At 34.9% G+C, this 15,219-nt stretch overlaps 2 protein-coding genes and 1 long non-coding RNA gene across 25 annotated transcripts; 1 reads left to right on the plus strand and 2 right to left on the minus strand.

The window, feature by feature from the left end:
* Positions 1-705: 705 nt before the first annotated feature.
* On the minus strand, positions 706-4,984 carry LOC103335420 (large ribosomal subunit protein eL20-like). Of its 23 annotated transcripts, none has more exons than XR_016126446.1 (10): positions 4,846-4,984; positions 3,944-3,999; positions 3,739-3,832; positions 3,518-3,592; positions 3,314-3,366; positions 2,913-3,004; positions 2,745-2,808; positions 2,042-2,101; positions 1,708-1,873; positions 706-1,152 (listed from the first exon to the last, which is right to left on the minus strand). XR_016126446.1 is itself a non-coding variant. In XM_089051372.1 (8 exons), exons 5-8 carry the CDS (start codon positions 3,330-3,332, stop codon positions 2,506-2,508), a joined length of 345 nt encoding a protein of 114 aa, XP_088907498.1. In that variant the 5' UTR covers positions 3,333-3,366; positions 3,518-3,592; positions 3,754-3,832; positions 3,944-3,999; positions 4,846-4,984; the 3' UTR covers positions 2,475-2,505. The 23 variants fall into 23 exon arrangements, 10 of the variants coding, with proteins under 10 accessions (XP_088907498.1, XP_088907497.1, XP_088907501.1 ...); XR_016126445.1 differs by having other exon boundaries at positions 706-1,167; XR_016126447.1 differs by having other exon boundaries at positions 706-1,167; positions 2,896-3,004.
* A 277-nt stretch (positions 4,985-5,261) lies between these two features.
* LOC148917767 (uncharacterized) lies at positions 5,262-7,255 on the plus strand. The gene is made up of 3 exons (XR_016126256.1): positions 5,262-5,836; positions 5,991-6,156; positions 6,871-7,255. It is a non-coding gene; the product is annotated as an uncharacterized LOC148917767 (long non-coding RNA).
* A 3,001-nt stretch (positions 7,256-10,256) lies between these two features.
* Positions 10,257-13,929, minus strand: LOC103335951 (receptor kinase-like protein Xa21). Its single transcript, XM_089051431.1, has 2 exons — positions 11,018-13,929; positions 10,257-10,862 (listed from the first exon to the last, which is right to left on the minus strand). Exons 1-2 carry the CDS (start codon positions 13,707-13,709, stop codon positions 10,423-10,425), a joined length of 3,132 nt encoding a protein of 1,043 aa, XP_088907557.1. The 5' UTR covers positions 13,710-13,929; the 3' UTR covers positions 10,257-10,422.
* Positions 13,930-15,219: the final 1,290 nt, after the last annotated feature.

Raw genomic sequence — 15,219 nt, forward strand, 5'->3', positions numbered from 1 at the left:
GAGTATTTTATGCATGCACAATCTTTTCATTAAACCAAAAAATTAGCTTGAGCAAAATCTGTATGGAAAGAAACCACAGGGAAAATGTATGTAATTGAGTTCCTTACCTCTCCAACATTAAATATAAATCTTTGCTTGTCAAAGAATAGCAACACTTGAAGGAGATGTATCTTGCGTATCCATTCCAGATCCCTATCAGCTGCAAAGAGTAGAAGCATGGCCAAATTATTAGCCCATGAAAAGGAAAAAAACAATATAACCAAACTCTGCATTCTGAAATTAGGATATACAAACTTTTTTAGTTTTCAATAAGTCTCCATTCAATGCAAAAATCAACAAAAATCCGCTTGGTAAATCAAACCCACAAACAAAAAAACCTATGAATTTTAACTTTTCTGAATTCTTTCTCGTCATCTCTAATGTCCACAAACAGAATTCCAATTTAGAAGTCAGATTTTCAAATCCCACATATTTCCTAAAACAATCTTCTTCAAGTCAACTATGCTAAAACATTGCAATCAGTTCCTAGAATCACACTCCCAAATTTTCTTTCCCCTACCAAAACAAAAATTATCAAATTCAAATCCCCAGTCCCATAAACCAGTATAAGAACGAATTTGAATTAAAACCCTGTAGTAAAAGAACGAACATGTCTTTAAACATAACTACCCAAATAGCAGCATATCACCTTGCAAAGCAGAGCTATCCTAAACCCTGTAACAAAAGAACCAGCATATCCAAATACCGATTTTGAGGGTTTACCAACTAATTTTTAATAATCAAACAGAAAACCTTACCAAAAGCAATCATATAGTATTTTAATAACTAAATTGTTTCACCTGGTTTCATCAAAATAATAACACAATCAAATCAATTTCAGTATTTGGATAACATTTGCAAATCAATAACATAGATCCACTATGAGGAAAAATTAGGAATTTGGACTTTTAGGGCAGCAAATTAAAACAGGTCTTATAGTTTAATAAAATAAGATCCAAGATATTAGTAACAAAAAAAAAATGAAAAAGAAGAGCAACAAAAATTGAATGGAAAGATGAAGCAAAATTTACTTACAGATCAGTGAGAGAGAGAGACCGAAACATAGAAAAAGCTGGAGTTCAATCTTAAGAAGAAGACCAACGCTCGCCACTCCTATAAAGTCAAAGCCTCCAGATAACAATTGATAACAAACTTAGAACAATTGTGATAATTTATAATTAAATAGGTATGAGAGAATTAAGCCAAAACACTCAACCTTTAATAGCCTCAAATCAATGGGTGTTTATTCTATTGCTACAAATTTGGAAACTGGTAGGTGTTAGTGCAAACAAATCGGAAAATTTAGTGAAGACAATGGCTATTATTACAGAATTAAGGCCACAAAATCAACTACACAAACCACAATTTAAATACGCCACATTCTACGAATGTGGTGGACAAAAGTATAATGTCATTGCCACAAATTATTAAATACCTATAACAGAATGAATCCAAAAGACCCAGCCTTTAATATAATCAAACCAAATACCCATAACAGAATCAAACCATGTGCAAGTTTGTTGTACAAAAGAATAGATTATCTCTAGACACCTATGGTCAAAACTGATACTATATTCCCATTTATAGGCTATGTTAATTTAATGGAGAAGCTATAAAACCAGAAATAACCTATAAACACCTATAGGTTATAGAACCTAATCAACTTACTGATAGCATCAAGGGAAGCCAAGAGGACCTGTCCGGGAACCATGGCAAAGAATGCATTCCCTGCTTGGGATTTAACCAAGCGTCCCATCACTGATCAAATCGTAATACCAACCCCATCAAGCATAGATTTGCCAAGCTTTGATGCCATTTTTGACAACTACTATCACTTTGAATTAGCAAAATAAAGTAGAAAGAACTGATAAGAAAAAATAAATTTAATGTGTTAAACTTATAACCATAAAAACTTAAAAAGAAATTCATATAGTCCTCAGGGGAACCTTTCAAATTGATTGATATGAAATCTAACATTAAAAAATCATAAAATAAACCTAACCTCCAACATAAAATACCCATTTCATATGAGATTTCCTTCCCTGTTTCTGCTTCATGTCACCTATATACCAAAGAAAAGATATCAAGAGAAATATCATTTTAAGGTATAAAAATAAACCATAACTATGAAGGAAGAAACACATTCATTGTCCACATCTCAATTCATTATAAGGTATAAAAATAAACCACAACTAATCCTAAAATTAAGGATTGAAAGTAACAAATTTACAATGAAGATTTTTTTAAAAAAGTTCAAACTTAAAATGGAACCAAGTGAAAGAAGAGAAAACTACCAAAGGCTATGGAGCATAAAGCATTTAAGTTTTTGAGAAGAATGTCAGAGAAATCGGGTGTAAAGAAGGTGTAGATATCTTTGATAGGTTTTCATAATATTCCAGAGGATGCCTATGACGCAACCTCCTTCACATCTGCCACCAAAGCCAAACATCAAATACAAAATACGATTCAAATTATCGAAACAAAATTAGAAAAAAGCGAAATAAATGTGATAAAAGAGTGACGCTTTGGGGTCAAAGGTGGAGCCCTTTGGCAACAAATTGGATTTTGCCAGGAGGAGAGTTGAGAAGGAACCACTTCCCCACCCCAAAAAAACATTGACTACATTAGACACTAACAAATAATCAAAATGGGTACAAATTTATTAATTGGAAAAAAATAAAGTATAAACGGCAAAGAGAACAAACCTCATTAATGGCAAGCACTTGGCCATTGCTCTTCTTGACCTTCTTCAGCTTCCTCATGAAATACCTAATCCAAACAAATCAATCAACAATATTAAGTTTAACCAAAAATTCACCAATGAACATTTGGGAAGGCTAAGGATTATTCCAGAACTTGGACTTGGCGTGAACCTCATTTGTGGCCCAGAGCTTCATTTGGTAAATCTTGGGGTGCTCATTAGATGCCATAGGGAGCTTTCTCCCAACAACTGGTACTGGTGGAACTGCAACACAAAAAAGACACCATTAATTGCAGCTTTACCATTTGACATGCCCTAAGAGAAATATATCACACAAAAACAAATACCAAATTAAATGGAACCTAAGAAACTGTGAAGATAATTTCTAGATATTTGTTCACCAAATTTCATACAACAATCCTCCACTTAAACTGACTGTTCACAACAATACTAAGAATTTGTAGGCATATTACATATGCAATATTTGGCTAATCCATTTCACCAGCAACCATATATTTAACTAAATAAACTATGTCGAAAACCAAATGGGTATTCTTCCAGAATAAAACCAACCTTCTTGAAGCATACCCATCTAAGTTATAAGAACCCCTTAGCATCCCAATACCCTAACATGGAAAAAAGAAGCATAATTTAGAATTCTGTAACAGAAATTGTCTCATTAAATTAAACAGAAATAAAAAACAGCGAATTTAAGGCTGAGATGTAATCGACTTATTGAAAGAAAAAAAATTGAGGGTGAGAGAACGATTGACAAACCTCTTTGCTAGTCCAAATGCGGAACCCTACTTCGTTTTTTCTTGCAACACCTTCAAAGTCAGTCAACATTCTGTGCTGTTCTACAAAAGATATTTACGAACACAGAACGTCATAAAATACCTTTATTGTAAATTTGTTCAACACAAAAATCCAGAACCAAAATATTTGAAGAAATTCTATTAAAAGAAAAATAACTGAAATTAAAGAGAGGGAGAGAGAACATTGTATCCCTCAACTTCTGTACATATACACTGGCTCTGTCCCACAACATCAGCAAGGGCAATGGCAAGCCTTTATTCACGCACAAACAGTCACCTGCCATTACCAATTCAAAAGCACTGTTCAATCCCATCACAGAAAATACAATCAAAATTAATAAAAGGGAAAGAAATTGAAATACAGTGGAGGCGATTAAAAGATGCAAACCTTGTTTCTATTTCAAAGTCCACGAATAGATGTAAGTGCACCATTTTGTTGTAGTCCTGCAATGCATGAGTCATCACTTCACCCAAGCAACTCCGCATGCCAATTCAAATCTACCATGAACCAATCCATAAGCCCAAACATAGAACCCAATTATATGATAAACCATCACACAAAAGGCTTAATTTTGGTCCAAAAGGGCAATTCGAGGATATGGTTCTTACTTGAAATGCTTTGTTGAGGTTGCAAAATCACCTTTTTCCTCATGCTCAAACCATTCAATAACCAAAAAACAATGAAAGGAAATTTTCATTGTAATGCTAAGCACATGTATGAAAGAACAAAGGCACCAACTTTTCAATCCAACATAATTATAGAACAAAGACTCAAACTTTTTCCTTTATGTCCTTGAGTTTCCACAGAAACCCAAGTGATTTCAATAAAAAGTACTAATGTTATTAAGTGGGTGACCTCAAATGCTCTTATAAGCATAATTATTGAACTCCTACCCACAAAACAACAGTAAAATGTTTTAAAGATGACATTTTCTGTTTTTTTCTTGCATTTTCTAAGCAAACAAACAGAGAGTAAGTAGGTTTCTACATATTTTATACAGTGTAAAATCAGATTTTTTGTTTGAATGATCTTATATTGAAACAACCATCTCTACCTTCCAGCTAAGAGACTGGTCGATTAGTTCAGAATATCAGCTCCTAATCATATTTTCTTTTAGATGCAAACAGATATTAAGCTCCTAGGGTTCATTATCCACATGCTCAAATAGAGAGAGACAGAGAGATCTTGACTGCTTAATAATTTTTTGGGCAAGAATCAAAGGATTGAACAGCACACTCAGAAACCCATCAGCAAGCCATTAATCCGTTAAAAAGTAAAGGGATGCAAACCTGAAGAGAAAAGATGGAAGAACTTGCAGATCGAAAATCTCTCAGACGAACGTTGCACAGAGGATGAAAGATGGTTGAACCAACGAATGAGCAGATGAGATGAGATGAAGACCAAGCGAGCGGCGAGATTAGCAAGGCGCTAGCCAAATGGAAATCTACGCCCCAAAGAATCCGAAGATCGAGCCGTGCATTCCATGGCTGCCCCCAACCAGCCCAACCAAGCTGGTTGGCGGACGATCGTTACTGTGAAGCGAAGCAGTGGGGAGAGTTAGCATCCAAGAGAGAGGGCAAAAAGGAACATAAGGAAAATTTGATAAAGAGGCAAAATCGGCACTTCACTATTCCTAAGCTACAGTCTAGGAACAGTGAATTCTGAACTCAGTTTTAGTATATATATAATTTCGATGAAGTTTGGGCTCTCACATGTGTTTGCGAAATTGCAAACCCCTTTTTTTTGTAGAGATGTTCAAAGTTTGAACACTGCCTCCATTATCTGAATTCTAATTCCAAATTATAATTCTTCTCTCTTTTTAAGAACACTACCTCTATTATCTGGAATTGATTAAGATTCTTTTTTGCGTCTGTATTTTGGCTAATTTTTTCTTTGGGAGTATTATGAAAACCTATCAGCATACCCACAGCTTCTTCTACACCCTATTTCTCTTCACATTCCTCTCAAAAACTTAAATGCTTTATGTTCCACCTTAGCCTTTGGTAGTTTTCTCTGCTTTCACTTGGTTCCATTTTAAGTTTTAACTTTTTTTTAAAATCTTTATTGTAAATTTGTTACTTTAAATCCTTAATTTTAGGATTAGTTATGGTTTATTTTTATACCTTATAATGAATTGAGATGTGGACAATGAATGTGTTTCTTCCTTCATAGTTGTGCTTAAAATGATATTTCTCTTGATATCTTTTCTTTGGTATATAGGTGACATGAAGCAGAAACTGGGAAGGAAATCTCATGTGAAATGGGTATTTTATGTTGGAGGTTAGGTTTATTTTATGATTTTTTATGTTAGATTTCATATTGAATCAATTTGAAAGGTTCCCCCTGAAGACTCTGAATTTCTTTTAAGTTTTTTATGGTTATAACACATTAAATTTATTTTTTCTTATCAGTCAACTTTATGTTGCTAATTCAGTGAGAGTAGTTGTCAAAGATGGCATCAAAGCTTAGCAAATCTATGCTTGATGGGGTTGAAATTACGATTTAATCAGTGATAGGACTTTTGGTTAAATCCCAAGCAGGGAATGCATTCTTTGCCATGGTTCCTGGACAGGTCCTCTTGGCTTCCCTTGATGCTATCAGTAAGTTGATTAGGGTTCTATAACCTTTAGGTGTTTATAGGTTATTTATGCTTTTATAGCTTACTTCTCCTTTAGATTAACATAGCCTATAAATGATAATACATGTATCAGTTTTGACCATAGGTGTCCATAGATAATCTATTCTTTTGTACAACAAACTTGCACATGGGTTGATTCTGTTATGGGTATTTGGTTTGATTCTATTAAAGTCTGGGTCTTTTGGTTTCATTATGTTATAGGTATTTAATAATTTGTGGCAATGACAGATTATACTTTTGTCCACCACATTCGTAGAATGCTTGGCGTATTTAAATTGTGGTTTGTGCAGTTGATTTCTTGGCCTTAATTCTGTAAATAGCCACTGTCTTCACTAAATTTTCCCATTTGTCCCCACTAACACTTACCAGTTTCCAAATGTGTAGCAACATAATAAACACCCATTGATTTGATGCTATTAAAGCTAGAGTGTTTTGGCTTAATTCTCTCATACCTATTTAATAAATTGTGACAATTGTTCTAAGTTTGTTATCAATTAATTAAATAGACTGGAGTTATACTTTTGTCCATCAGATTAATAGAATGGTTGATGTACCTAAACTGTTGTTTGTCCTGTTGGATTTTTTTAACTTAATTTTGTGATGATAGTTGGTATTCACTCAAATTTTTCCATTTATCTACACTAACACTTGCCATTTTCCAAATTTGTACCAACAGAGTTAAAACCTCTGCAAAGGACAAGAAAGAATAGAAGCCACCTCTATAGCAAAGCCATCAAGAGAAAGATCCCATTCCAACGGACATCAAGGTAGAAAATCCCCTTCCACCACCCAGTAGCATATATATATATATATATATATATATATAAAGACCGGTCCAAACTCTTTTGAACAATGAACATTCTAAAACTGCTGATATTTTGATGCTATTTTGATGTTTTGATTGCTGCTTGGTTTATTAAAATATGGTCAATATTTTAACATGACAAGCAGCATATAAAACATGTTATTAATCTATTTTTTGTAACATAAACTTGCCAAATAAAGCATGATGCCACTATTTAGATCTCCATGTGTATATAAATAGTACCATCTTTCATATATTTTTTCACGATTTTGTATACAATTCACATGGTTTTAAAACCCACAGCATCGTGCGGGCACCTTTGCTAGTAAAAACTAAAATAAAATAAATAGAAGCCGAAACATGGGTTTAAAATAAACTTCTCTTACAAAAAAAATAGTTCTAGAATCTTACAACTTTACAAGAAATAAATAAAGCTCTCTCACTCTCATCTAATTCAACCTCAACTGGTTTAGTCCTTTTCTTGCCCACTAATTCATCTGAAAAATTAGACAAGGTGAATGGTGAGCAACCACAGCTCAGTAGGGAAATGCGACCTTACCACAGTAGACTGATATAACTAAATTAAGTGACATGCAATCACACAACAAAATATCACATTATTAATAATAATGCATGAATGAATGCTCTTCATCTATTCCCGTTAATTCATATAACTGGACAAGCAGACCTGCACGTCCCATACCATGCTTATACCACTTGGTCCTGAATGCCCATTTATATGAACTAACACCCATTTTAATCATCCCACAATTCCCCTTTTGTTATTCATCTTGTCTAACTCCCTTTCGCCAGTCTCGAATCACCCAATAAAAATCATGTGCACTGTGAGATCTACGAGACCTGGTACTTGCCAAGAGTTAGACTCAACTACACAAAAGACTATTTCCATTACCCTCTTTTCCATCATTATTTTCTTAACCCAACAACTCCAATCAATTTCCATGACATGATATAATTATGTCTTTCACATAGTATAGAGCTTACGAAATTTAATTAAATCAATTCCCGTAAAGGCCCTCAAGAAACCCCTACCTCAATACCAAAGCTTTTGCTAGAATTGTAAGACGACTCCTTAATTTCCACCGCATATATCCACACTCAAATTCTCTCTCTAGTATTTCACTTCCTTTCTCTCTTTCTCGTTTCTTTTTGTTATTGACAACATAGGGGAGAGGCCTTCTTTATACTCTTACAAAACTTGGGCATGAAGTAAGAATAGATATATGGATAAGCTTGATGAATAAGGATAATTATGAATATAGGAAGATAAAATCAAGATATTTATTAACTAACTAATTTCTTACAGGAGCTGTCAAAACACACAAGCTTTAAGCTTTAAAACAATGACACATATATTGGTGATCAGGATGAAATATGCATGCTAACCACACGTCCACTCTACCTTAAGATGATTAAAACTCATATATATATATATATATAAATTACCATGTCAATCCTTTTTGTCCAAGTTAACTTGCTCAGAAAGATAAAAATAGATTTTTTAGCTACTTAATAAACAAGATGTGAATAACACAATTCTAATAATGAATATTATTATAAATATATACAATTATATAAGTTAAATACCCAAGAAATGTCTAAGGGTACCCATTTAGAGAAAATCAAATAATAAATATATTTTATAATTATTCAAATAAACATATATATATATATTTACTAAGTACGAATAATTATTAAAATAGTATTGTAAATGCAAAACAGTACATATACATAAACATTTAATCTTCTTTAAAAACTTTTAAGAATATGGATTTTCACAGTAACCACCTACAAAGCCTAGTAGGTGTCACAAAAGGCCTCAATGATCTTAGTAGTGGAACAATTCATTTATCACAAAATGCCTCAGTGATCTTAGTAGTGGAACCATTCATTTATCACAAAAGGCCTCAGTGGTATCACAAAAGGCCTAGCTGTGGGACTCATATTCTTCAACAAATGGCTGTACATATGAATTACTCAAACAAAAGACAAAATAATAAATACAACGATAAATGGAAAACAATAATTATAATACTTGAATAAAATAAATTGATTCAACTTCTAGTTCTAATTAGAAAAAAATATCAAAGAACTTCAATTCTTGATTTGCTTTTCAAGAATGCAGAACTCTATATCCTTATATATTATATGGAATGAACTTCGAAGCCTTCATTTGATTGTATACAAATTAAGGATCTTCATGCCCTTCTTAGATTGACAGATCCATGTGAATTGAGAATCTATATCTTCTGGTCATAATCTCTCTTTTTTGTTTCTCTGAATAATAATACATCATTACATTTAGAACTTCGAGTTCTAAAATTATCACAACTTAGAAACAACTAGTTATAAAATCAATGAATTATGAACTTCTAGTTCAAATTTGCAATTGAGTGATAAAATAAAATATAATGAAAAAAACCTACAATAGACTACTTATACCACCGTGTTGTAAAATATTGTGCTCATACAGAATTTGAATGAATAAAAGGAACAACAAGCACCTTATAGTCCCTCTATTGTAACTTGGAATTTAGAAAGGCAGAAGAACTTCAACTAGTTAGAACTCATGCTTATAACTTCATATCACTAGTTAGAACTCTCCATTTCACTATATTTGGTATTCCAAGATACTTTTCAAAAGTACTTTTATGTGAGGGATATCAGAAGGATTATTCTGTAATAAGTATTTAAGTTATGGATTGATTACATATTTCTAATTTCAACTATTGAATTACATTCATTAGATGTGTTGGTAGATTTAGTATGCAACATACATGCAATCCAACAGGCAAGATTAGAAATTCTATATATACTAAAGCCCAATGCAATCAGATACTATTCATAAGCACTGTTCCTTGAACAGTGAAATGACAGAAAAACCCTTGTTTCACTGTTACACAGCCTATATTTTCCTAACAATACAGTGAATTGTCGATTTTGCCCTTTACTGAATTTTCCATTATGTTCCCTTTTTGCCCCTTCCCATTTGCATCTCTTTCAATTCCAACGTTTCGTTCGCTCTCAGCTTTCCAGTCCGTTTCAAACCAGTTGGTTGGACTGGTTGGGGGCAGCCTTGGTTGGCTCATAAGCCTCAACGGCCAATTCTGCGTTTAGCTCTCATTAGCCCACATCCTTTTCTTGTAACATGTCTTCATTTTTTTGCCATGGTGATTTTTACCAAAGAAAATCAATTAAGCAGAATAAGCAGCAAAAGCATAAAAAGATGGAAAACGTACAAAACATGACACCTTTAATTAACTTCCAGTTGAGTAAGCCAATACGAAAGTCCAGGCATAAACAGAATAAAGCATCCTTGCTGAATTTTCACACACATGGATATGATATCCTTATTCAAATAGTTTCTTGCAGCTCATTAACTCTATCTTGCGTATAGCTAGCTCATTCTTCTCTTCTTCTTCTCAAATTGAGATAGGAGTCTCTAGCTGCCTTCAATTTGTTGACAACAACATCCATTTGCCCCCGCTCAGTTGGTGATATTGCAGAGCATGAGAGTCCTATCTGCATCACTGAAACCAAGCATTCCTCCAATCTTGTTGCTTGGATAGGGCTGCCATGCTGATAGCTTGTGCTTCGTCTTGTTCGTATTTCACTTTCGTATCTTTCTCCATCACCATGTGCATCATTTCTTTCAATGAGCAATGAAGGGTCAATTATGTCCATGACATGGTCAGGCATTTTGATTGCTGTGAATTGGTGAATGCTTAGACCATCTTTGAACATGTCATCTGTAGGTCTTTTTCCAGTGAACATTTCTAGCAACAGTATTCCAAAGCTATAAATATCTCCCAGAATAGAAACTTGGCCTCCCATGCCATACTCTGTCATTCAATTCATGCATTATGATGTCACACTCAAATCATTTACAAGTTACATCTCATTTCGATTATCTTTCTTTTGTTTTATTGGAAGAGACTTAATAAGTTGGCTTAGTCATAAACTTATTAGCTAGGTAGAGAGAAAAAGAGAATGATACCTGGAGGAATGTAGCCTATCGAACCCCTTAGCCCAGCTGACATGGTTTGACTTTGGGAGTCATTATCTGATGCTTCCAAGAGGAATCTTGCTAAACCAAAGTCGCCAACATAGGCTACCATATCTTCACCAAGAAGAACATTGCTTGGCTTTAGATCACAATGAACAATGGTTGTTTCACAACTATGGTGGAGATAATCTAATGCAGAAGCAACGTCAGTCGCAATATTGAGTCTTTGGATAAGGCTCAATCTCTTACTTTGTTGAGGTTGCTCATCACCTCTAGGATGCAGCCATGAGTCTAGACTTCCATTTGCCATGAACTCGAATACTAGACTCTTGAAGTCATTACCCTGATTATCAATGCTCGAGCATGCAGTAATGATCTTGAGAAGATTACGGTGCCGTATACTTCTTAAAGCTTTGCATTCATCAATGAAACTCCTGAAAGCTCCTCGTTGTTGAAGATTTAATACCTTAACAGCAACTGCCCTCCCATCACTAGGAAGTACTCCTTTGTAAACAGAACCAAAACTTCCGGAACCAATCAAATTGTCCGCAGAGAAGCCGTTAGTTGACTCAACGAGTTCCAAGTAAGAGACTGATTTCCAACCCTTATAAGAATCTGAAGTTCCTAGGCCACCTCTTGACTTTTTCACCTTCGAACGAGCAACAATGAAGCATGACAGAGCAATTATGCATGCAACTGCACAAGCTACAAGGATGATTACCTTTGGGGCAAGTAGTCGATGAGATGATGGGCATGCATGTAAAAGTAGTTTTGGGAGGCCACCACAGACCCTATTGTTTCCAATAATTGAGAGACCACTTGCATTTGAAAAGATCCCTTCTTTAGGCAATTCACCTTCAAAATCATTATAAGAAAGATTGAGATACTTAAGAAACCTGAGCTTTTCTAAAAATTTAGGAATCTCCCCGGATAAGTTGTTGTGTGAAATATCCATTACTTCCAAGCTTCTTAAACCTTTAAGAGACTCAGGAATTGTTCTTTCAAATTCATTACCTTGCATATACAGGCTCACCAACATAATACAACTGCCTAGAGTCGTTGGGATTTCACCAGATAACTTATTTCCTGACACATCCAGCTCCACAAGATTTACCAAATCACCCACTTCAGATGGTAACGAACCAGTCAAAGAATTGTTAGAAATTCTCAAAGAAACTGAAAGGGATGAAATCCCAAAAAGCTCTCTAGGTATGGTGCCTGTTAGACGGTTATTAGAAACGTCAAGTGTGAGTAGACTTTGGCAGTTCCCAAGACTTGGAGGTATACTTCCCTCAAACCTATTCTCCGGGATGACTACCTTTATCAATGAAGTCAAGTTACCTAGGGAGGACGGTATCGGCCCAGAAAAATTGTTAAAAGACAAATACAATACCTGTAACATTTGAAGCTTCCCAATGGCATCAGGGACACTACCACTGAAATAGTTGTAGTCCATTGCAAGAAAGGCCAAGCTTGTAAGATTCCCAATGCCTTCAGGGATGCTTCCATGTATCAAATTTGTCCCCAAATAAAGATATTTTAGTCGGGTAGATAGGCTGGCTATGGACCTTGGCAATTCTCCTCCAAAATGGTTATGGTCCAGACCCAAGTTCTCTAGGCCAGTACAATTAGCCAAGAAGCTGAGAAAATTCAAGTCACCAGCTTTCCCACTTCCCAGTCTATTGAGACTGAAGTTTATCAAAACTAAGCTTCGCAACCTTCCAAGATTTTCAGCAGGGAGTGTCCCGGTCAAACCATTTACACTACAATCAAGCTTCTGAAGTCTAGAAGAATTAGACCACGACGCAGGAATAGCTCCTGTGAAGTTGTTCATACTACAAGTGAAAATTTCGAGATTTGGAAGACTAATGCCAACATTTGGTGGTAGCTCTCCATGCAGCTGGTTCCTAGCAAGTTCGAAACTTGTAATGGAAGAAATATTATAGATTGAAGAAGGGACAATACCAAACAGATTATTCACTGCAATTGAAAATCCCGCCAAGTGTGTCAGACGCCCGAGCTCATTTGGTATGCTTCCTTGAAAATTGTTTTCGCTAAGATAAAGATCATGCAAAGAAGAAAAGTTTCCTATCCAATTTGGGATTGCTCCAGTGAGATAGTTACCAGAAACAGTTACATAATATAAATTCACCAATGAACTGACTTGGTTCGGAATGGATCCAATAAGCTCATTGTAAGCCAAACGAAGCGCTCTTAGTTGTGCACAGTGTGATATATTACTTGGAATTTTGCCGCCAAAGGAATTCTCAGACAGGTTGAGAGATCGCAGGCTTCGAAGACGACCTATTTCTTGAGGAATTTCACCAGCAAAGCTGTTGTTCACCAGGTCGATTCCGGTAAGGTGAGAAAGATTTCCTATAGATTTTGGTAAGGAGCCTGCCAATTTTTGAGCAGTCAGCTTCAAAATCACAACTCTTTTGGTGCAACGGTTGCATGTAACGCCAACCCAATTGCAGAAATGAAGGGAATCATTCCATGAGCTCATGACATGGAGAGGATCTTGAGTGATTCTTTTCTTCAAGTCCAGGAGCGCCAAACGATCAGTTTCATTTCCAAAAGTATTACAACTAGGTAGAGTTGCAGATTCCAGAGGTGTGTTCATGCAGCAAAAAAGGAATCCATGAAAGAAGGTAAACAAAATCAGCCTACCATGAGGCTCCATCCTTTCGTAAATACAAAGCAAATCTGAAATCAAGTGTGTGTTTGTTTTTTTTTTCTTTTGCTTTTTCTGTCAAAATAAGAATCCAAGATCCGTTTACGTGGAGGGGATGCAAAAGAAGGACCAAATACTTTTGCAGGAAATTGAAGACCAAGACCAAGACCACGGAAAATTCTAGAGTGTGGATCAGGTCCATGGACAAGCAATTGGTGGATGTGGGGCAATCCACAGTGTGTGGGAGCGATTTTTGTCCCACTGTAATATTCTGCTCAAGATTCCTTTTTCTCTCCGCTTCTCTTTCATCCTATAAAACAGAACAACCCGCTCTCAAATAGAAATAGAGAATGAAGTAACTAGAAAGATTTTTATAATCCCCCTCTTTTCTATTAGGGATCGTCTAGAAAGGAGGTTGTTCTGAATACATTCAGACAGAAAAGCTGACATAGATGTTATGGGTGGAATTTTTTTTTTTTATTTCTTTCATGGCTTAATCTGGGAATTTATCCATCTTACATAAAGGAGCCGAATGAAACCAAAGTTTCACGTTCAGTTTTGAATTAGAGATGTTAAAAATGATGAATCAACGTCGACTATAACCCCTAGCCTTCCAAGCTAACGATGCGGGTTCGATTCCCGCTACCCGCTTTTACTTTATCTTATTTTTATTAAATATTTTAAGATTTATATTAATTCAATTTTTAATTAAAAATTGAATTAATATAATGCATCATTTATTTTTCCGAACAAGAAATATTAAAATTGGAAAGAAAAGCGTCCATTGTCTAATGGATAGGGTGTTGGCCAAATGCCCTCCGATGCCTATCCTATTTGTGGTTAATCCCTTTGTAAAAATGATGAATTAGGGTCAAGTTGAGACCATGAACAAATTTTGGAGCTTCTTGAGCTGACATATCTTTGACAAAGATTGTCTCAAAAGATGAAGGTGTAGAAGACTCATCCATATATCCTAAACCTCTTTTATCACCAAACAATTTTCCAAAATTGAGCATTTTATCAATCTTTCCAGCACCAATAGTTAAACCTTCAATATTTTCTTTTTCCAACTCAAGTTCATTTTCTAATCTTATATTTTCAAATTGTAAAGCATCAAAAGAATTAGATTGTTTAACCATGTTGTTTTCAAGTGATTTTACCATCTCAAACAAGTTTTGAATCTCAATGTCTTTCTCAAATAACATGCATTGCAAAACAGAATTTTCAACCACAAACTTATCATGCACAACAACCTTTTCATGCTCAACTAATGACTTTTCAAACTCAAATAAAATCAATCTATGAAGAAGCAAGGATTTGTCATTTTCAAGTACATTCAATTTCTCAATCAAATTAGAATTTTCTTTTTCAAGAGTTCTAACTTTATGATACAATTCATACATGTCAACTTCATTCTCATACAAACTATCACTCGACTTCCTTTTGGCCATTTTGAGAGTTTCAATCAGTTCATCAAGGTCCTTGACCTTTTCTTCAACCATGTGATTATGTTCTTTGA

Source organism: Prunus mume, linkage group LG4 (assembly GCF_029339155.1).
Source record: "Prunus mume cultivar Tortuosa linkage group LG4, ASM2933915v1, whole genome shotgun sequence".
Lineage (NCBI taxonomy): Eukaryota > Viridiplantae > Streptophyta > Magnoliopsida > Rosales > Rosaceae > Prunus > Prunus mume.